This window comes from Rhincodon typus, chromosome 15 (assembly GCF_021869965.1).
Source record: "Rhincodon typus isolate 14 chromosome 15, sRhiTyp1.1, whole genome shotgun sequence".
NCBI lineage: Eukaryota > Metazoa > Chordata > Chondrichthyes > Orectolobiformes > Rhincodontidae > Rhincodon > Rhincodon typus.
Window position 1 is genome coordinate 19,152,415 of NC_063346.1, and position 23,632 is coordinate 19,176,046.

Below are 23,632 nucleotides of genomic sequence, written 5' to 3' on the forward strand. Positions count from 1 at the left end.
ATGATGCTGCTTGGCCTGCTGTGTTCATCCAGCCCTGCACCTTGTTGTCTCGGATTCTCCAGCATCTGCAGTTCCTACTATCTCTGATTCAATTTGTTTAAACCCTGACTGGTTAATGAGAACATCAGAGGAAAAGGCTGAAGAAGATCTTAGTCTCATAATAAAAACACTGTTGCTCATAATGACAGCCAACCAATGCATTTGTACGATATTCTTGTTTTAGGGAAGGCTAAAACATGTGAGCAGGCAACTGTGACAAAACAGGAGACAGACAGACATTTTGTTTGAACATCTTAATATTTGATACAAATCTGCACCTTCAGATACTTGTAAACTATTGTGCAATTGACAGTGTTTTAAATGAGTTAACATCTCACCAAGTAGTTCAGTAACATCAAAGCGAAATCAACATTTACAGATAGACATGCAGCTAGAATTCTCCAGTGATCTCATTTGCATAAATACTTGGGTGGGTTTTATTCAGACAACTTGCCAATAAATTAATTAGCACTTTAAACAACCAAGTATAACAGAATAAAACTGCAATTTGAATCTAAGCTTGTTTTTTTACTGTTTATTAGACAATTTTCATATTTATCTTCATCATCTTATCTTCATTCAGCACGTGGTTCTTTGGCATATGCACTGAGATATGCAGGCAATTAAAGACACAATTATTCTTTCCTCCAGTGTCCTCTGTTCCATTTCCAGAAGACGTACAGCTCCGTAACTTCTCAACATTTCATTATTAATACAGCAGCATAAAGTAGTAGGGGATGAATAGCATACAAAAATTGACCTACTGAGGCTTTGTCTCTGCTGCTATCAGGAGTTATTAAGCAGGGGTGAGGTGGCTCTTTCAGAGAAGGGAATATCAGAAGAATGGTTGCTCAAAGCCAATGTGTGTCATTTTTTTTAACATAGTCATGCTATTCTGCCAGGGACTAATAGTGATTTAGGAATCTGAATGATGAAGGATCAGCCTTTACCAAAGCTCTTTAATGGAGTCACACCATTAGTATCACACTTCCCAATTCTGCAACTAGACAAGAAGGGAGGGTGGGATAACACCTAGAAATTTGCCATTTTGATAGAATCAAACTAAAATGATCTTGACAGGAGTTCCAATGACAAAACAACATGTGAGGTTTTGAAGCTGTGGCAGCCAAAGGAATGACGTGGAGACTAAGGAAGGCAGCTTGTCAGCTTGCTCACTCTTACCTGGAAGTCCTCCTCTGGGACCTGAGAGGCTGTTATGAGGTAAGTTTATCCAAGTGTATGTGAAAGAGCACAACCTCTCCAATTAAACTGGTCCAGATGAAAGTGGCAGATGAAAGATGAAAATCAGCTGCAGGGATGTGCTGCCTCCATACTGAAGACAATGCACCTTAAAGATCCAGGACTGGATGGGTTAAGTTAGCATCATGGTTGTGAGCCATTATCCAAAGCAGACCACAAATGACCTTGCTTTATAAATATATGATGGAGTACTACACCTGGTAATATTGAGAATATCAACATAAGACGTAGGCACAAACTATCCTCACACTAAAAGCAGCCTGTAGATAATGAGAATACTGTGAGGTAATTAACCACAATTTCTAGAATTGGTTACCTCAATCTTGAACCTCACATACATGAGATTTGATGCCAAGTATAACTCAATTATAGGAAGGCGAGCATATGCAATTCCAGCCCTTACATCTACAATTGATCAAGCCACCACTGAATGTGATGAGAGAGTGTTCTTAATGTTGTCAGGAGCAAGGTGACATGTTATGCTGACTTGTGCCTGACATCTGTTGTCCACATAGCAAATGCTTAAACCTGGATTTGAGCAATCGGGCAACAACTATTTCCTTTGGAAGAAGTTGATATGGTATAATGTTTCCTTGAAGTCAATGAGTCACAAAGACGGCATAGCTGACAATGAAAGCCTGGAGACAAATCAATCTTTTTGACAGACTCAGTAATCCAATATCTGAACTAGACGGGTCCACAGTGTGCCAGGGTAATGTTGAGAAATTAAATCTGGAAAGTTCGATCTGTTCATCCACAATTCATTCCATTTGATTCTAAATAGATCTCTAAGTAAGCATTAGAATGGACAGTAGGGCTTAGCACCACAAGCAGCACAAGTCTTGCCAGTGCTCTATCATAGTAAGTTTTAGGTGAACCTTGAGTGATCGAAGAACATTGGCAATGGCCTGGAAGCAGTTTGCCAGCTTGCCCTCAATTATTAACGGGTTGTGTAAGAGAAAATAATGATAGAGTTTAGCATTAAATGACAGAATTATAATCAACAGTCCAATATGCTTAAATCATTACATTAGAGTTGTACAGAATTAGCTAACTCAGCAAAGTCAAATACTGACAAAACTCTTCGTAAGAATCAGGAGAAAGAACACATCAAGATGAACTTTAACTAAAATATTCAGCACATATTCATTAGGAGCATATAATTCCTTCATGATTCCAGATGTCTTGTACACTTCTTTCAGGAAACAGCTTCTAACCATAGATTTAACTCACCAGTAGGGGATGCTTCCAGGACATGGCCCACGTACGGTCCTTCCCTGAAGAGAGGTTTGTTATCATTCTGATCAATAATCGTGATGTACAGGGTGGCTGGTCCTTCAAGGAGTTTCCCAGTGGGTTCGGTAATTTCAACTTGCAGCTATTTGAGATGGAAATGGATTGAGTAAGTTGAATTATTACAGTGACAGAAGCATACACCAAAAAATCTTTCACATCAGCAATTTCCTTTCAAAGGTCCTGGACTGGGTTAACAAGGTAGTCCCAGAGGAATTCCACCAGAAATAAGTAACATTCTAAAGATTTCTCAGTTCACAGAAAATCAATTCACATTTACATCTTACTCAACCTATTTGCAATCAGTTGCAAAAATAAGCTGAAAAAACACTGTAAAAAATAGTATTAAGATGTGCTTTCAGACTGTGTCTAATTTCACTCCACTCTTTACAATCTAGGACTATTGAATTGAAGGAATGATAAAATTCGTAGACATTTCCAGGAAAAAGATGATTATTTGGCCATCATTCTATTTGACAGTTCTTTGAGACGGGTAACCAATTAGTCTCACACCCCCTCTATTCTTCCTATGGGACTTTGTACATTTTTCTTTTCATAGCTCCAATTCACTTTCATAAGTTTCTCTTGAATCTGTTCTAATCACCCTCTCGGACTGAGATAAACCAAGGCATTACTTTTGATCGTGCGAGTAGTTGAATACTTGATGCATCCATATAATAATTCATGATTTTTGTAATAAACACATCAAAATAGCTATTTCTGTTAAAAGACCAAATACTGTAATATAAACACGGTAAGTTTTTGTTCACAAATTCTGCCAATAATAATTTCAAACCTCGAATGTGGTGTAGTCTTTCCAAGCTTTGTGAACAACCAGAAAGATCTCTGCTTTTATTTTTGTCTTGCAGTAAACTTGATGCAACATTGAATCATTTGATAGCGCTCTCAATCTCAAATTCAGAAATTTGAGAGTTCAAGCATCAGTGATGCAGGGAATGCTACATTATCAGATGTGCCAATCTTCACATCAAACACTAAATTGAGGTCTTGTATGTTTCATTTGGAGATCTCCTTTGGGATTATTTGACAAACAGCAAAGAATCAACCAAGGTGAGTGATTTAGATTCCTTCTTTAATCAACAAAAGGAATTAGAGTTAGGGGCAGAAAACTCTCTGAGCGACTAATAGGCACAAACACTAACACAGAAAAAGGAAGAGATCTAAAATGGGTGTAAATTAAGGCAAAAATGGGTGAAAATAGGTCCTCTTGGCTGAGTAAACAAGACATTAAAATGTTAAGGCTTGTGGAGGGAGGGTGTGGTAATATAAGAAAAATGGAGAACAAACATCATGAGTTCAAGCTCTCAGTTTAAATCAATAATGCAACCTCTAGGCTATAAAATACCCAAACAGAAAATGTGGTGGCATTCTTTGACTTTGTGTCGTGCTTCATTAGAACATTGCAGCAGGCACAGAAAAAAAATATTAGCATGACAGCTGGGTGAATCACTGAAATAGCAAGCCACTAGAAGATCTGGGTCATTCCCATGGACACAGTGGAAGTGCTCTGTAAAACAATTAAGCAGACTGTTTGGTCTCACCAATGTAAAGGAGCCTGCAATGTGAGCAGTGAATGCAGTAGATGAAATTGAAAGTAGTACAGACCTGTGACCAGCAGTGTTCCACAAGGGTCACTGCTGGATCTACTGCTTTTCATCATTTATTTAAATGATTTGGATGTGAATATAGGAGGTATGGTTAGTAAGTTGGAAGATGACACCAAAATAGGTTGGTATAGTGAACAGTGAAGAAGGTTATCTCAGAGTACAATGGGACCTTGATCACACAGGCCAATGGGTCAAGAAGCGGCATATGGAGTTGAATTTAGATAAATGTGAGATGTTGCATTTTGGTAAGGCAAACTGGGGCAGGACTTACATGCTTAATGGTAGGGCCCTGGGGAAATATTCCCCTGGGAAACAAGATGTGAGGATGTGTACGTGGTAGCTATGGGAGATGGTGGGCTTTTAATGGATATTGGTGGACAATACAGAAATAGAGAAGTCAAGGAAAGGGAGGAAAGAGTCAGAGACAGACTGAGTGAAGGTGAGAAGAGGATGGAAATTAGAAACAAATTCGATTAATGTTTCCAATTCTGGATAAGAGCAAGAAGCAGCAACAAGTACACCATCAGTGTATCAGAGAAAGAGTGAAGGGTAGGACATTCCTACTGTGGAGATGGATGGTGGGGTGGGGGGGTGGTGAGAGACAGAGAGAAAGAGAGAATAACAGTAAGAGAAAATGATTGGTTGGGGGGGAGTGGGGAAAGGAAAGAAGAGAGAGAGATACAGAAAAAGAGATAGACAAACAGACAGAGAAAGTGACTTGTCCAAAAGGGGTCAGTTAAAGCCCACTTTAGGAAATGCCTGACACCAGGGAAACAAGAGCCTGGCAAAGTTAGGAATGATCCAAATGGACATGTAGATTGGGCATAGACTCCCACTGTTACCCTTTTCAGTATTAAACCTACCCAAAAACCAGGTACTAGCACTCCAACATCACCTCTATTATTTCAAAGCAGTACCTGTCGACTAGGGCTAGGGACTATTAGATGTCTTATGTGCTTATAAATTGCAGTGATTATACTGCAAAATGTAAAAAATGGAAATGAAGCACTTTGAAATGTCCTCAAGACATGATAAAATATGATAGCTCTTTATTCTCCAACTACACAGCACAAAATCAAGCCGTAAGCTCAAACTGGATATGCTGAATAGAAAAAGGTAGCGCTCTTTTATGAAGCATACCTAACATACAGAATTAAATTTGAATTTATATCATAAATTTAATTTTTTTGGCCTGAAGAATATTTTCTCAGGAGCATTCTATGACATTTCTATCCCTTTACTTTTAAGGACTATTCATTGAGCCCCTAAAACAAATAATTTTCTGATATCAGACACAGAATGTTTGAAGACGGCAAAGAATATTGCGTACTCAAAGGTTAGAATCACAGTATCATTTTTAGAACTGTATAAACCATTTTGTCTTATTTTCAAGCTAGAAAAGGAACTTCTCTGCACATAACTTATTTTCTCCGAGATGTTGCTGGTAATGTGTTTGACATTTCCAGTGAGATACATCATGCAAAGCATTGATAAATATTTGGAATGGACTTTTTAGGGCTAAAACTACACTGCGACCATCACAAAGTACTTGAAGAACTGTGATGCAACTTTAAAGCAGAAAATAAAAATCAGAAAATAATGATCTCAAAACATTCATTTCATAGATATTGCATCCCAACAGGAATTGGAAACACTTAAGGAGAAATATTGTTCAAATGAGCCTAAAACACACACAGACACGTGCAGATTGATCTTTCTAGCAGCGTAGTGTCACAGGATCACAGAATTGTTATGTCGCAGAAGGCAGCCACTTGGCCCATCGTGCCTATACCAATTCTTCAAACAAACATCATTACTTGGTGCCAATCTACTTGGTGTCATATTCCCAACAGAAGGTACAGGCAGAGCATTGGAGGTATATACAATGGTGTCTTCTCCATTCTATCCATGTCCCCTTCAGGCTGCCCATTTCATGAACAGCAAGCCTAGCAGTGTAACCAACACACTTCGAGTGTGGACACATGACAAGTGTATTTAAAAGAAGGGGAATCCAGTCTTTGAGCTGCATCATTACATTGAACACTGACTGCAAGAACTGACAGTCGGTATGAGAAAAGCTGCTCTCTCTGCAGAGCTTCTTTGCATAATTGAACTTGTCATTGCTTGGACTTTGACCATGTAAATGGGGGTGGTAGTAGTATGGATGGGTAGGAGGTGGGGGAAGTGGAGGGAATGAGGCGTGAGGCTCACAATTTTTGTTGGACTTCTATTCCCACAATTTATGTTTTCTGGTTTGTGCCTTTTTTATGACAAGCCTTGCTGTACTGTAGCAGTTCATGATGATTCCTCAATATAAGTCAGGGAGCCCACTAATGATTCCAGGAAACCTAGACAGATCATGACCACATGGCAAGCAGATGTCTCATTGTTTGCCAAAAATATGACACAAATAGAATTATTAAAGTTAGAAATTTGAGTTAATGAGAGTATAAAACCAATATTCTAAATGTCATGACATCTTAACAGTTTCATCCCAAACCTCTTGCTGTTTCCTGTCATGTGAAATAGAACTCTTCCATTACATTGAGAAACTGACCTGTTACAAACATGACTTTATCCTTTCTTTTGAATTAGTCTTTCCTCTTGACAATTCTAAATAATGATGTAGGCCAGCAAAAGCTCAACACTATTCTTCTATACCGGGGAAAGCTCCCTCTCATGTTCGAGAATGAAAAAATAAAGACAAATAAGCCTTCTATTAACTTATTATAAATCCTTCAGCATTGCTCAATTTTAAAGAACATGATCTAGCTATCATACCTTTATTAAAATTTTGAACAAAGCAATGCCGAATGAATGTGATTACCACTAATCTCTTGATATTAAGGAGTATAGCTAGCAGAGGGCAGCAGTTGGTTGATATTCCATTGCTTTGCACAGAGGGTGATAAACACAAAGTAAATGTCGAAGGAGTTAAATAAAGAGATGACATGGTAAATTGGATGCATATTTCAGAGAAAGGGAATTTGAGACATTAGTGTTTATGTCTAACCTAGTAACTGTATATTCTCTTCCAGTGCTGTACATTCCCATGTTCTACCATGCTAAGCGTTCACATGCTAATCCAGAAAACTACAATTTCTACAGCAATGTCTTTGCTTCTAGCTAAATAATAGCAAACACAAAAAATTAAGTGCTGTTAGAACCTATGATTTTTTTTTTTCATTATTTTACTTTTCTCAATTTTGTTCTGTTTGGAGCTGTGAACTGTGGTCAGAGAGCTGGAGGAGACCTTTGGACTGTGAGCAGCAGCACTTTTTTCCAAAAATAACAAACAAATTTCTCTTTGTTTTTTTAATGCCAGGCTTTGATGTTAATTGCAAGTTGGTTCTTGTTCAAAATACCTGAATGACTGTTCAACTCCAGGGAGGTATTATGCTCAAACAGATGACAGATGTTTGAAAGTTAACAGGGGCCTCATACGAAGTTACGGTGCCCAGCAGCCAAAGAAAGGGAATGCAATAAAAGAGGAAGCAAAGTTTGAACCCTGTTTAATTCAGAAGGATCTTTCCTGTCAAAGCTATGGAATGGAGATTTGATTGCTCCCTGGTTATCCTCTCATTATCAACTTAATGACAGTTTGGAGAAGAGAATCTCCAAAATAAGTGAATATTTCTCAAAGCCTACTGGAAGCTATTTGCATGCATAGGTGTTCACAAAAACCAAGCAAAATACAATCCCATCACTGACAATGTTATGTATCGTGGAGACTGCTTAAGTGAACTGGCAAGTTCATATTCATAGTTCATCTTTTTTTATTCCCTTACCAATGTCTGTGGTGTATTCGCCTTTGTGAGAATGGGGACTAGAACTGAAAAGGATTGCATTTAAATTATAAACAATTTAAAATTCCTTGAAGTTTGCTGTGCTAAAGCTACTGTATTATTAATAAACTGCTGAATCTTTTGTTCAAGCTATAAACCTGGAGTCTTGTATCTATTATTCACGAAGTCTGATACTGGTTATTCAAAAGCTCTGGTTAAGAACAATTTGTGTCAATTTTGATGGTTTTTGAAGTTTTAACTTTTCCGTGTTTAGAGTACAGAGACGGGGGAGGCTGATTTGATTTGACTGTCTATCTCTGCCCAGTAACAACACAATAATCAGATAAACCTGTGAAACCCTAAACTTCACAGCAGTAACCTTGAGAATATCTACCAGAATCCTGGAAACTTGGACAGAACAGCAATTTGTATTTATATCATGTCTTTTTTACGTGGAAAATGGATTTACTGGGCTAGGATCAAGTACGCTTTCATAACAACAAATTACAGTTTCACTTTCACTGTTTATTGCCACCATAACTTTTTTTCTTCAGTGAAATTTTCTGCTTAAATATATCATTATGTTTTTTCCCCTTCTTCATTATGCTGAAATTAACTGCTATGTCAATGGTCATAGTCCAATAATCAGTTGCTTGTCAGGAGTGGGTTAGTTTATTTAAAAAAGAAAAACATGTCACAAGTTATGAAGTAAACATAACAACAATGAACTAATTTCTGCACGTACAGCTTGCAAAGCCCAAGCTGACTAAATAAAAGGCAGAGTTGCAACATGAACTCCTTTGAGGTGAAGTCTCTTAAAGGCAAGGAACACAAACAACACACACCATTTCCCGATTGCTAGTATTAGATTCTCTGCAGTTACTAAGATGAAGCAATCCTAAAGTATAAAAGAAAAACTAGCTGCTATATAGCAAATGGAGAGTAAGTTTCAATAATTTCTTCACCCTTTCAAAATTAAAACAAAACCCTTGTTCCTCCTACAACTGTAGAAGTTACAAAAATAAAGATTTTCTCTGTGGAGGGAGGATGTGAAGGGAATCTCAGAAGCTTCTGATGCTTTTGAATTATTTTTCTCTTTAAGTTCCCTTTGAATCCTGCCAGGATTTTACACATCCATTGTTCTGTAGTAGTCCATTTAAATAATTGTCTTTTGAATGTTCCTACCAATTGCATAACCTCACATTTTCCTGCATTAAATTCCATCTGCCAAATTTTTTCTAACTCCCTCAAATTATCTATACCCCTTCATCACAACATGCTCTCCAACTTATTTTTCTATCAGTAAATTTGGATATAATACACACTGTCCTCTCCTCTTCTTCAGAGTTCACATTGAAATCAAAACATTAACTCAGTTTCTCTCTTCAAAGATAATGCCAGACCTATTGAGTTTCCCCAGAAGTTTATGTTTTTATTGAAGAATGACCATCGCTTTGCAGACAACCATGTATTACTGTTGCTAAAATGAAAACAGCTATGAGCAATAATAATCCACTGTGTGATCCAGACTTCTGATCTTCAAAATTTTGTTTCCTCCTCTATATTTTCCCACAAACAATATTTGTATCAAACTATCTGTCTTTTATCTGTCTTATTTATGAACGAGTGTGTTCACAATTGGGTTTAAAAAGGAATTGTTAATGTTACATTTCATTGATTAATAACCCTTTTATTTTTGTATTTCATTTGCAGACACATTGATTTTTTTTTAACAATAGTAGTGTTAATTATTTTTGTCCTGAATAGCAGTCAAATTGATCATCTCGGGGTTTAATTGGGTATGTATATCTTTGTGACGTGTGTGGAATAGTAAGGCTTGACTATCAGTGCACTCTTCTCAGATTAGTCATAAAAATATTTAGCTTTTGTTTTTCTTTTGTGTGATAAACTTGTGTTATTTTGCTAAAGAAAATCGGCAGACTTGTATGATTATATTCAGTGATTAACCACAATGGTAGCCAGCTGCAAAAATAAATCTTTTGACCTGTCAAGCCAGGTTTCATTCTGTGATCTGACTTGTCCCGAGTTACCAAGACCTGGGATCAGAACAGTTAATGTTATAAAATGAATATATGCATGCAAATGGCCTCTTTAAAAAAAATCACAACTATTTTGTTTGAGTGGATTTTCCATGAATAATAAACGTCTAACATATTTACAGCTTTTGTCAGTTTTATTACATTTCCAAGAGCATTTCAAATTCATACTAATTAACATCAAATACGAGGATTATTCTGACCATGTGACAAGGTGATTGCTTGAGGCTTGCAATAATTAAATTAGAATAGTTTATGTCTTGAAATGAAATTAAAATGACAACAGAAATTTTTCTTTCTTTCTTGCACTATCTGGTTGAGTTTAAAAAATAAAGCCAGAATTCTTGCATAATCAGGTCAATGTCTGAATTGTTTAAAATTACCAGGTGGTATCCAGTTCCTGGATTCCTGCATCTATTCTCAACAATTTCTGCTGGGACTGGATAAAGGTCTATACCCTGCCCTCTCAATCAGATAGTTCCATTGAAGGAGAATGCACCTCATAATCCTCCACAATTTTCATGCTGTCCCACTAGTTTCTGAAGGAGTCATGGTTCACACTCCCTGTGAGGGGTTTGGATTTGACAAGCTTTTTTAAAGATAGATTTTAAACCTCAAATTCTTGTCTCTTTATGATCCCCATGCACTCTTCCAGTCTCCCTTGCCAATGGGGTAAAACTTTGGTTATTGAATCATTACATGATACTTTCAAATCGACACGTTTATTAGGTTATAAGACCAACAGTTTTTTTTAAACTTATAAAGCAGCTTGCTGAGTGATTTTTTTTCATGGGCATTTCCAAAGTGGCCATTGTTATTGTATGGATCATTGGCTTTGTACATGGTGCTGACTGCGTAAGTCCTCCCTAAACTCCCTCCCCAATATTACTGTGGGTCTACCTACATCAAATAGATTGCAACTCATTATTACATTGTCAAGGATAACTAGGGATGAGCAATAAATACTAGCCAGCCAGCAACACCCACATACCATGAATGAATTTTAAGAGTGAGTGTGGAGATCACAGGGAAGACATGACGGGGTGTGTCATGGTAAGTGAAGTGGGGGTGGGGTTATGCAACATGAGGGTGTGCAAGAGGTGAGAGATAAAGAACCCAAGAGCCTTGAATACAACTGAACTGACAACAAACTAAAGAACTGAGGACCCATACTAGTCTCTAATGAGTTCATCCAAACCTTTGTGGCTACCTCCAAATTGTTACCAGGTTCAGTCCATCTGACTCTATCTCATTCCTACCTCCACAGAGGAATGATAGTGCATGCAGGAGCCACCTATATGGAGGCAACTCTGCCAAAATGTTTTGATTTGAGCTTCCTACCTTGTTAGCAAGTATCCAAACTTTAATGGCATTCTGCAGAGGGAAGCAGTAAGTGACAATGTATTTGTATGAAACGTGTTGAAATCATTCTGCCACAAATAATTACATGACAGGCAAAAAACAGTTTTTCATAGAATTGTAAAAGTTTGCTGTAGTTTGGTTTGCATAATCATACCTCTTACAACCAGTTGGAGTAACTAACCAATTTATCCTGGTGAATTGATCTTGTTTCTACAAATCGTGCAGTTAAAAAGACAATTTTAAATTGTCAGTACCAGATCAATAAAAAAAAGTGTATGAATGGATTGGAAAGGGGTAAAAGAAAAGAAAATTTTATCTATCTTTGCAGTCATTAGACTCAGTCCAATACAATGTCTTTATACGGAGATAAACTTGAATAAGTGCAGCTTTTATTAAAAGTAATGCTTAAGCTGAATACAATGTAAACAGAAGATCAGAGTACAATCCAACATTAATGCAACCTTTGGCATAACAGATACAGAACCTACCACTGTTGCATCACATCTATGTTAATTCTAGTGATCACGACATTAGACAGCTAATTTGATAAAACAAAGAACTGCAGATGCTGAAGATCTGAAACTAATTTGATTATGTCTTATAGTATTTCAACTAATTAGGACCTTTTTGCTTTTCACATTAATATTCTTGTGAATGGTTGATCAGAAAGAGAAGCCTTTTAAAGTTAGGTCTGGATGCTTCTCTGCTGTTTTTCTACCAAATTAAGTGAATAGTTGTCTGTTTGATAATACATACATTATACTTCCAGTGTCCCTAGTGTCCAGTACATGGATTATAACTGTAGCAGATGAAAACGTAGGAGCATCTAACACTATGTCGATGGTTTCCTTAGTACTGGATTGAATATGAACTACCATGGAATGTAAAGAGGTGATTATGTTAACACTGAGAAGTGTTCATTTTTTAAATCAGCTGTTTGATTTTTGCCGGAGTGTACCTGTGGATTTCACCGTACTTGCTAATTCTTTGAACAATGATTTACATAGAGTTGACACCTTGGCATAGTTGGCAATCACAAGAATGTTTAAATGCATAATCTTCGTTAGTGCATATTCTCCATGGATAATCATTGTTTACATTCCTAAATTATCTTGAAAGTTACATGATACATTCTAATTTATAACTTGAATAAAAATATTTTTCAATCATTAAATCAATTCTTGTACCATTTCTGTCTACATTTTAAAGCACTTTAATTGTCTTTTGAACCCTTGGGGTAACACTTTCTTTTCCATTGTGTATAAAGTAAAACATTATATAAACTAATTTTAATAGTAATCACTGAAAAATTTCTTCTCAGGTCGTTAAACTGCTTCTTAGAAGGTTTTTTACCCCATGTCAGGAAACTTCGATACTTTTCACTTTTTATGTTTAAAACTGAATTGAAAATTACAACCATCAGAAGAATTACAAATTTGTGTTATAACCAGAGAAATCAAATCTTCACTATACATTTTGATATGTAATTTAGACACTATGGTAGTTATTAGTTATTCTTAATAACTTTTGTGAGCAGATGTGATGGATCCATAATTTCATTGAGAATCCAATAGTTTTCATTCATCATTAATTTTTAATTCCAATCTTTTAACTCATGGGGCATTGCTTGAAGTTGAAATCATAATCAAGTTAAATTAAATTATTGAATCTAGCACCATAAAATAATTACACTTACAAGGCTTTTGTCTATGAATTAATTACCTTCTCTCTGCTTCTTCTTATAATTTTCTTCACAAAGTTTTATGTGCACACATGAAAATGAAACAATTCACTTTCATTCAATTTCAAGTATTTACTAATTGAAAAATAAAGGATTAAGTGAACATTTTGCCACTGGATTTTCTCTCCATTTTTTGCTTCTTCTGATCAAGCTACACTCTTCTATATGTTATATATCCTAAAGATAGAATGAGGATTGAATTTTTAAGACCTCTTTTTTTGTTTCTAATTGCCAATCTCAGTCATAGTTTACATAACACATTATTTGCTCCAAATTGAGGTTGCAATGTCAACTTTTCAAAGGAGACCAATTCTCAGTCTCCTGATCTTTAACCTAGTGCCATGTCATAAACAATGCTACTAACTTACGGCTGGTAATGATAAGTGTATTGCATTATTAGCCTTGGTGTCCAGTCTGTTATACTTCATTTGAACTTCATCCCTACCAAGCTGTCCACTCCAGCTTGATTGGCTATCTGACAGCAATTGTCACCAGAAAACATTTACTGTTTCCTATATCGCAATTGCAGAGGGAAATCATGCTACAAATGTCTCTCGCTGGCTTCTCTCTGAGCAAATCTTTTTCAACATCTACTTTTTTGCCTAGCAACTTAATTATCAACCTCATCCCAATACTCATAATATAATTGAGTAAGTACAGCAGAGAAGTACAGCTTGACTCATTGAGTCTATACTTGCTCTCTGAAAGAGCAACTCAGCTCTTTATCTTTACAAATATAATACAGTGTGGAGCTGGAGTAACACAGCAGGCTAGGCAGCATCAGAGGAGGAGGTAAGTTGACGTTTCGGGTCAGGACCCTTCTTCTGACTCCAGCATCGGCAGTTCTTACTATCTCCCATATCTTTGCAAATGTTTGTTTTTCAGAATATTGTCTTTCTCCTTCTTAAGAGCTACAATTGAATCTGTTTTCACCACATACATAAACAATTCATTCTGGAAAATTGGGACTTTCCTCATATTGCTATTTGTTCTTTTACCAATAACCTTAAATTGATGTGTTCTGATTGTCAATCATTCCACCAATGAGAAGAGTTTCTTTCAATCTACTCTGTCCAGACCTGTCATGATTCTGACTAACATCTATCAAATCTCAACCTTCTCTTCTCTGAGGAGATCAGCATCAACTGCTCCCACCTAACTGGAGCTCCTTATTCCTAGAACCATCTTTGGGAGTCTTTATGGCATCCTCACTACAGAATTCACATCCTTCCTAAAATGGTTGGACAAGAACCTGACAGAGAACGCCAGTAACCAAACTACTGTTTTACAATTTCCTTGATCTTGTACTCAATGTCCTTATTCATAAAGCCCACATTCTTCATTGATTATTGTCTCAACCTACCCTTCCACCTTCAATTGTGCATATGTGCCACCCACGCTCCCCTGCTCATGCATCTTCATTCAAATTTACTGCAAATACCATTCTTTTTCATGCCTCTCCTCGTTCTTTCTAACTAAAGCAAATTACTTCACATACCTTTGCTTTAAACTTCAGCTGCCACATGTCCACCAGCTGTTGTCTTTTTAAAATTTAACATCACCCTTCTCGCAATCCACAATACTTCCAAGTTTACTCTCATATGCAAGTTTTGAAATGGTCTTGGGTCATTATCAGGAGCAGGAGTCCTATCACTGAACCTTGGAGAGCCCAAAAATGCAGCTTCCGTCCATCAGTAAAACCCAACCCTTTCATCACTGCTTGCAGTTTCTGGTCACTCAGCCAATTTTGCATCGGTGCAGCTACTGTCCCTTTTATTCCCTGAGGTGCAATTTTCCTTAGTCATTTATTAAGTGGCATTTGACGGCAGTCCATCAAACACATTATTCTCTTCAAATCTCCCTATTACTCGTCAAGAAAATCAAGCAAGTTAGTTAAACATGATTTATCCTTTACATATCTGTACAGCTGTTCCTTAGTTCATCCGCATTTGCCTCAACAACTGTTAGTAGTGAAAAAATTAACGCATCCGCCTCATTCAAAGTTAGACTGACCTGCAGTTGCTGGGCTTACCCTTCGTCATCTTTTGAAAGAGAGTATAATATTTGCAATTCTCTAGACAAGGGGAGGTGGCAACATAAATGGTAATGTTTCCAGACTGTTCAGAAACCCCAGGCTGAGGATCTTGTGACATGGGTTCAAAATTTGAATTCAATAAAAAAAATTCATCTAGAATTAAAAGCTAACCTAATGACAACCATGTAACCATTTTCAATTGTCATTTTAAATAAAAATTGCTCACTAATGTCCTTTAGGGAAGGAAATTTGGCATCCCTATTTGATTTGACCTACATGTGAGCCCAGAACACATATGGTAGCTGCTGAAATGTCTCAACAGGCCTCTTAGTTCAAAGGCAATTAGGGATGGGCAGCATATGCTGAGCTGGCCAGCAATACCCATATTCCATATATGAATAATACCAAACTAAAGTCCACTGACTCCACTACTTGTATGGAATGAGGTTTGAAAAATTATGCCTCTGTAATTTCCACAGTCATCATCCCAACTGATAATAGCAATATTTAGTCAGATCCCAGGGTGAAACTTATTTTAATAAACCATAAGTTATATCTTTTGTAGTTTGGTAACTGCTGGTCATTTACTGTTACATACCCACATAAGGCTGCCAGTGTTCACGACAAAAAAGAAATAGGAAAAGACAGAAGAAAAATGAAAAAGCCAAAGACAACTTGGAAAGATTGATCATAAACAGCAAAAAAAAATTCAACTCTTTCTAGCAATATTCTTTCTCCATTCTTTAATTTCTTACTGAACAACCAACGAGGTCATAAACAGTGTCCTTTTATCAAACTTCTGCACATTCATCAGATGTGATTCCTGTCATTACTGTCTCTCTCATTGACATGTGTGCAGGCTAACTCATCAACTTTTCTCACTTTTTTTTAAAACAAGGCTTTTTCCTGCAATTTTGGGGCTACTAATCAACACATCTGCTGGGATGGATTTCCTAGAATATAAAACAGTACGGCACAGGAACAGGCCCTTTGGCCCTCCAAGTCTGCACCAACCATGATGCCATTTTAAACTAATCCAATTGCCTGCACGTAGTCTGAATTTGTCTAGTCCCTGCCTGTTCATGTGTCTATCTAAATGCCTCTTCAGCGATGTTATTATATCTGCTTCTACCACCTCCCCTGGCAGCACATTCCAGGCACCTAACGCACTGTGTAAATGCCTTGCCTCTTACATCTCCTTTAAACTTACCCCCTCTCATCTTAAACCTATGCCCCTAGTGTTTGATGGATTTACTCTGGTCAAGAGACTTGGACTAACCACCCTATCCGTGCCTCTCATAATTTTATTTACTTCTATCAAGTCATGTCACATCTTCCAACTTTCCAGCAAAAACGATCTAGTTTTCTCCTACCTCTCCTTACAGCAAATACACTCCAACCCAGGCAACATCCTGGTAAATCTCTTTTGCACCCTCTCCAAAACTTTCAGATCCTTCCTGTAGTGTGGCAACCAGAACAGCACACAATACTCTAAATGTGGCCAAACTGAAGTTGTATACAGCTGCAACATGACATACCCCAACTGATGAAGGCAAGGATGTCGTATGACTTCTTTACCACTTTTTCCACATGTGTTGCCACTTTCAGGGAACCAGAGACTTGCACCCCAGGATCCCTCTTTATATCAATGTTTCCAAGGGTTGATACCTCTTTATATCAATGTTTCTAAGGGTTATAGCAAATTTAGCACACCCACCCTAGGACCAGCTTTATCTTTATCCACAACTAGCTTAATATTTACAGAATTATGATCACTGTTCCCAAAATGCTCCCCCACTGAAACTTTGATCACCTAGCCAGACACATTACCCCATATCACATCTAGTACAGCTCCTTCCCTAGTTGGACTATCTAAATATTGTTTCAAGAAATCTTCCTGGATGCATAGAACAAATTCTGTGTCATCTCAGCCTCTGTCACTAAGGGATTCCCAGTCAATATTAGGGAAGTTAAAATCACCTACTTGTGTTGTTCTCACATCTTTCCATGATCTGCTTGCATAACTGTTTCAAGTCCTGCTGGCTATTGGGAGGCTTATGTTATCATGCCATCATACTGATTGCCCATCAACTAAAATTCTACCCACATGGCCTCGCTGGAGGAACCCTCCATAATGTCTTCTCTTAGTGCAGCTGACATTCTCCGAATTCAGAAATGCAACTCCCCCATTCCTTTTACATCCCTCTGCATCACATTTGAAATGTATAAATTCTGGAACATTGAACTGCCAGTCTTGCCCTTCTCTCAACCAAATTTCTGTAATGGCTACAACATCATAGTTCCAGGTACTAATCCACATTCTAAACTCATCTGCCTTACTTGTTATACTCCTTGCATTAAAATGAATACAATTCAGGCAATCAGTCCCACCATGTTCATTAACCTGGCCTTGCATGTTCTTCCTTCAGTCGGTTCTGAGATAACGCGTTAGTTCCATTCTCCTGTGATCTCACATTATGAGAAAATCATGCAATAGCTGCGCCATTTAAACCAATGGGGCCGGAATCACATTATAGCCAGTACAGGTAAGGAAAGTTCGTATTCTGCAAATAATCGTCTAAATTCTTCAATTGCATTAAAGCCAATTCGCCTTCAAGAAACGCGCATTATAGCAGAACTGATTGCATTAGACTTACTTGACTTAACTTCTATTTTCTCCTCAATTACTCTGCTGACCTACAACTTTGGTTCCGAACCCCCTGCCACACTAGTTAAAAGTCTCCCTCTTTTAAACTGGCCTTGCTTATGTCCCATCATAATTTGAGCCTCTTTGGATCATAAACGTTAAATTACAAACACTTCAGCAATTATCTCACGAGGTGGCTTGCTTGGGCATTTATCTTAAATCATGTAATTTCTTGGAAAGGCTGTTTGGACCCAATACTAAAAAGTGAGTTTCAGCCCCTTTAAGATGAAAAGCCCTCTTCACAGAACTGAATCAAAAAAAACCATTTATGTTTACATTAGAGCCCAAGTCACCAAATAACAATAAAGTATTATAAACTTCATGCCACCACCTTCCTCAGTATCTTAGGTACATTTCATTCAGTTCTGCATAGAGAAGCCAATCAACTAATCTAACACCCCTCTTGATCAATTTTTAATCGAAGTGTCTCAGCTAACTCCTCTATTCCTAAGAATGGAGCAGAATCTTCTTTATTGGTCAAGATAGATACATAGTGCTCATTTAGTACCTCTGTCATGTCCCCTGCCTCCATTTGTAAAACAACTTGGTGGTTTTGTGATTGTTTTGCCATGAAGCAACTTTCAGATTAACTTTTATGTTGGTTGCTGGCCCCTTCTCTCGCTCACTCATTGTTTTGCATTTCTTTTTACACTCTCCCTCTAATTTCCTTACATTTCTGTTGTGCTACATCTTTCCCACAAGTTGATAGTCAATACACTACACAATTTACTGTGTCTTTCATTGATGAACACTGCACAGAAAAACGTTTAATCTTGCTTCAGCCTTCTGATATCTGTCACATGCATCTTTTTTTCTGCTTCATCTGGCTATCTTTTGTCATTTAGGGAACACTGGATTTGTACTACCTTTCCAATGGATGGGAATATCCCTTGATTGAATTATCTCCACTATTGTACTTTCAGCTGCAAAACATTGTCCAAAATTGTTCTAACCCCATTGAACTTGGTTTTCCTCTAGTTAATTTTTTTCTTAATTTGGATTACTCCTTGTCCTTTGCCATGGCCAATTTAAACTAATGATACAATGATTATTGTCCCCTTTATGTTCATTGAGTATCACTTGATCAACTTGACCCACCTCATTCTCTAAAACCAGATCCAGCAATACCTCCTTCCAGGTTGTACTGGAAACAGTGATACAGAAAATTCTGTCAAACATTCTCAAATTCTTACTTCTCCCAGTACTATCTCAGTCAAAATTAGGACAAAAGTAGGCTTTTGTTGTAATCTAAATTCTAGCACTCTTCTGATTTCCTTGGAAGTTTCTTCATCTACATCTTTCCAATTAGGCTTACAGACTACAAATGGTTTAATGTTTTGTCTTTCTCTAAAATGCATGCATTTAAAAAAGTTCCTCACTTGTCCTACTTACATCTGTAGTAACACATTTGCTTTGCAGTGATTTCCATAGTAATCAGAATCTATTGCATCCTTTAAATGTAGACTAAACAGGCATTGAGCTATTAGTTCTTACTCACCAGACTGAGAAATCCATTTCAACAAAAAGTGTGTGTCTTGGAGACTCTTAATTTGCAATATAATACTCACCCTCAAAGCAACTATCAGTTTTTCTTAAGTTTCAGGTTTCATTTTTAAGACAACTTTGAGCAATGGGTTCGCATGTGCTAGAAGATTCAATCCTGCATAAATGCTTACAAGGAAAATAATCCATTTTACCATCAATACAGGATATAGGAATGGGAGGCAGCTATTCAGTTCCTCAAACTTGCTCTGTCACATTCAGTGAGATCATTGTTGCAACTTATTGAATCCACCCATCTTGATACCACGTCCTTTTGCAAGTTTATGTTGAAACTTATATTGATCTGAGTTTTTAAACAAATAATTGAGCTAATATCTACTGCTTTTAGAGGACAGAATTCTGCACTTTTACCAGGCTATACATGAAGAAACGAATCCTCACTATTCTTCCTGAAAGACCTGATGCTAATTTTAAGTTGAAGGTGTGAGCGTGGTGGGAGGTAGGGTTAAAGGGGGAGTCAATCTTGAAAAGTTAATGCCTCCATTTGGCCAAGGGAACGCACAAGGAGGTTACCCGACACCAGCCTGTGTGGTCAAACCTGTGGGACACTCCATGTGGCATGTGTCTCCCCCCCAAAGCAAGTACAATAATGGACAGGATGGGATGGGATAAGACCATTATGATGTGATTCCTATTTGGGCTTATGGGCAGGCAAGCCAACAAGCTCTTCTCCCACCAATATAAAATTTCAAACAGAACAGGGACAGGTGACTGGAAGAAAGGAAAGCGTCCTCCTCTATGTTCTGTGCCCCCTGCCTTCACACCCACTGGTAGGAGGGCCTATTATCCAGCCCAAAGCAAATATGAAATCACAATACTGGACAAATGAGCAAAGTGAAAGTTAATTATAATGGAAGTTGACAAGTAATCTGGGAATCTCGCAAATCAGGTGACTGGGGACAAGGACAGAAGATGCAAAGCTTTGAGCCAGTAGTCAGCTGGGAAGGAGCAATATTGAGAGTTTAAGTGAAAATGCTAGCAGCCATAACTTTACTGCGCTTCTGTTATTCACAACACTTCTCACACATGATTGAAATGTGAGAATGGGAGCACAGAGCTCTACTGCACTTAGAAACTTGCAATTATACAAATTAAGTTCATGGCACGTAGCAATATATTGTGAGATAATGCATTGTATTTCTACATGTTTCAGGCTGCACTGACAGATACACAAGAGCAAATAATCTGAATGACTTGCATATCCATGAGTTTTTAATGTTAAAAGATAAAGCAAAGTGTATCATAGAATCAAAATCAAGAGAATGGAAGTGAAGCCGAAGAAGAAGATACCTGATGAGGATGGGGTTGTTGTGTTGCAGATAGACCAAAGAAAGGAATTTCAGATTACAAGATTGAGATGACTGACAGAACAGCACTGATAATAGGGTAAAAAGGGATGGAGAAGTATACAAGATGCTGGAGACAGTAGAACAGATTAGAGATTTTGGAGATGGGGGTTGCCAGGCTGGAGATCATGAGAAGATTTAAATATGAGGACTATCACTCTCAATTTGAAGCATTGAGGAAGGAATCAATATCACTCATCAAACAAACAAGCAGGACAAAATATGGGACAGGACACTGGCGGTAGTATTTTGCCTAAGTAAAATTTTATAGAAGACAAATGGGAAGTGAAATGGGAAAGCTTTGGAATAAACAAACTGTTGTGTAAGGCTAAGGACCCTAGAGCTAAATTTACTGTTGTGTCGTGGTTGGTTGGCTCGCCGAACTGGTTCATTGTTTTGCAGACATCACATTACCCTGCCATCATCAGTGCACTTCAGGGCATCATCATCAACATCAGGGCACTGATGATGTTACCCAGCAGGGTAATGAACCAGCTGCAAAACAACGAACCAGCTCGGACAGCCAGCCAACCACAACATTCACAACCCGAGCTACAAATCTACTGTAAAACCTTAGAGTTAGTGATGTGTTATGGAGCTGCTTCCCACAAGACACAAATAGCACAAAGTGGGTGAAAATAGAAAGTAAAAATAGAAAGAGCTGGAGAAACTCTACATATAGATCATAGAATCCCTACAGTGTGGAAACAGGCCCAACAAGTCCACATCAATTCTCAGAGCATCCCACCCAGACCCAACCCAGGAACCTGGTGCTGTGAGGCAGCAGTGCTAACCACTGTGTGAGGGAGAAACCGAGAAAAACAGAGTTCATGTTTCAAGTTCAAAGTGTATGTTCTTCAGAATTGAAAGGGGCTGATAAATGTTGACTGTGGAGAAGGAGCAGGAGGAATAAGTGAAACTGATGGCGAGGGTGCCCATAGCAACAGATAAAGGTACTGATAATGAGGGAAAGAAGAATTAGCAGCTTTAAATAATAGTAAGATGAAGAAGAGATGACAATTGCGAAATGGAGAAAATGGGTCTGCTCTTCTGACAGCACAGTCAACAAGACACAGACCATAAGACCGTAAAAAAAGAATTAGGCCATTTGCCCATCGAGTCTGTTCTGCCATTCAATCATGGCTGATATGTTTCTCAATTCCATTCTCCTGCCTTTTTCCTGTAACCCTTGATCTCTTCACTAATCAAGAACTTATCTATCTCCATTTTAAATACGCACAATGACTAAGCCTCCGCAGCTTTCTGTGGCAATGAGGTCCACATGTTAACTGCTCTCTGGCTGAAGAAATTCCTCCTTATCTCAGTTGTAAAGGATTATCCTTTCACTCTGAGGCTGTCACCTCGGGTCCTAGTCTCTCCTATGAGTGGAACCATCTTCTTCACATCCATCCATCTATCCATCCAGGCCTCTCAGTATTCTGTAAGTTTCAATGAGATACTCCCTCATTCTCCTAAACTCCATTGAGTACAGACAGAGACCTCTTCGATCACTACTCATATCACAAGATCTTCATTCCTGGATTCACTGTTATAAATCTCCTCTGGATCTCCTCCAACACCAGCATATCTTTCCTTACATACAAGGCCCAAAACTGCTCAATATTCCAAATGCTGTCTGACCAGAGCCTTGTACAGCCTCAGCAATCTCCTTCAGAACTCTGAGGTTTAGTCCATCTGGTGTGAGTGATTTATCCACCTTCACACTTTTCAGCTTCACTAGCACTTTCTCCTTAGTGATGGCCACAACACTCACCCCTGCAAGACAGTCAGAGGGAAGTTCTGGTATGCTACTGGTGTCTTCCACCTTGGAAGGCAAGAGTAAAATCAAGCAATGGCACTACTGTCTGTCTAGACAATAGTGGCAATATATTAAAGAAGAGTAGTTGTGGTCAACTATCTCAAAGCTTTCAGAAAAGCCAAGTAGTAAAATATATAATATTCATAGAGAATTTTATTCATTAGTTGGGTCAGACCTCTTTCAGTTCTGTACTTGGAGTTGAGCCTGTTAGAGAGATTCAAATAGGGTGTTCTGAGAGGTGGGCATGAATTTAGCAGTCAACATGTTCAAGGACTTAACTGAAGAAAACGAGGCTCAAAGTGAGGTGATAATGTACAAGAACATTGGACAAAGGATGGTTTCTAGTAGGTGAGATGTCTCATGGCAGTTTTGACGATGCCTAAGGACACCATTTAAAATCTGATAGCATATTTAAAATTCATAAAGATTACGAAGTAAAGAAATCACCATGAAAGACAAACACTCCTTTTCCCATCACTTTTAATGGCTATATTTCTTTGATCTCAATAGTTCACAATAAAATCTAAAATTTAATGTAAGCTTAATAGATAAATGTTTTCATTTAGCGAGTGAATGTGGTGGTTAGTCACTGAAACTTTCCTTTTATTAATTCATGGAACGTGGATGTCACTGGCAAGGCCAGCATTTATTGCCCATTCCTAATTGCCCAGAAGACAGTTAAGAGTCAACTACAAGACTATGGGTCTAGAGTCACATGTAGGCCAGACCACGCAAGGATGGCAGCTTTCTTCCCAAAAAGGTCATTAGTGAACTAGATGGATTTTTCTGACAATTGGCAATAGCTTCATTATCATCAAACTCTTAGTTCCAGATTTTTTAAGAAATTGAATTCAAATTGCACCATCTGCCATTGTAGGATTTCAACTTTCTTCCCTAAAACATTACAGCGATAGTAGGAACTGCCGATGCTGGAGAATCTGAGATAACAAGGTGTAGAGCTGAATGAACACAGCAGGCCAAGCAGCATCAGAGGAGC

The 23,632-nt window shown here is 37.9% G+C and overlaps 1 protein-coding gene across 1 annotated transcript in view; it reads right to left on the reverse strand.

Annotated features, from left to right (window-relative positions):
• Positions 1 to 23,632, reverse strand: part of cdh13 (cadherin 13, H-cadherin (heart)) — a 1,009,596-nt gene that overhangs the window by 492,215 nt on the left and 493,749 nt on the right. The window contains exon 6 of the mRNA XM_048606112.1: positions 2,533 to 2,677. Within this exon, the coding sequence (XP_048462069.1) occupies positions 2,533 to 2,677 (145 nt within the window). The remainder of the gene's footprint in view (positions 1 to 2,532; positions 2,678 to 23,632) is intronic.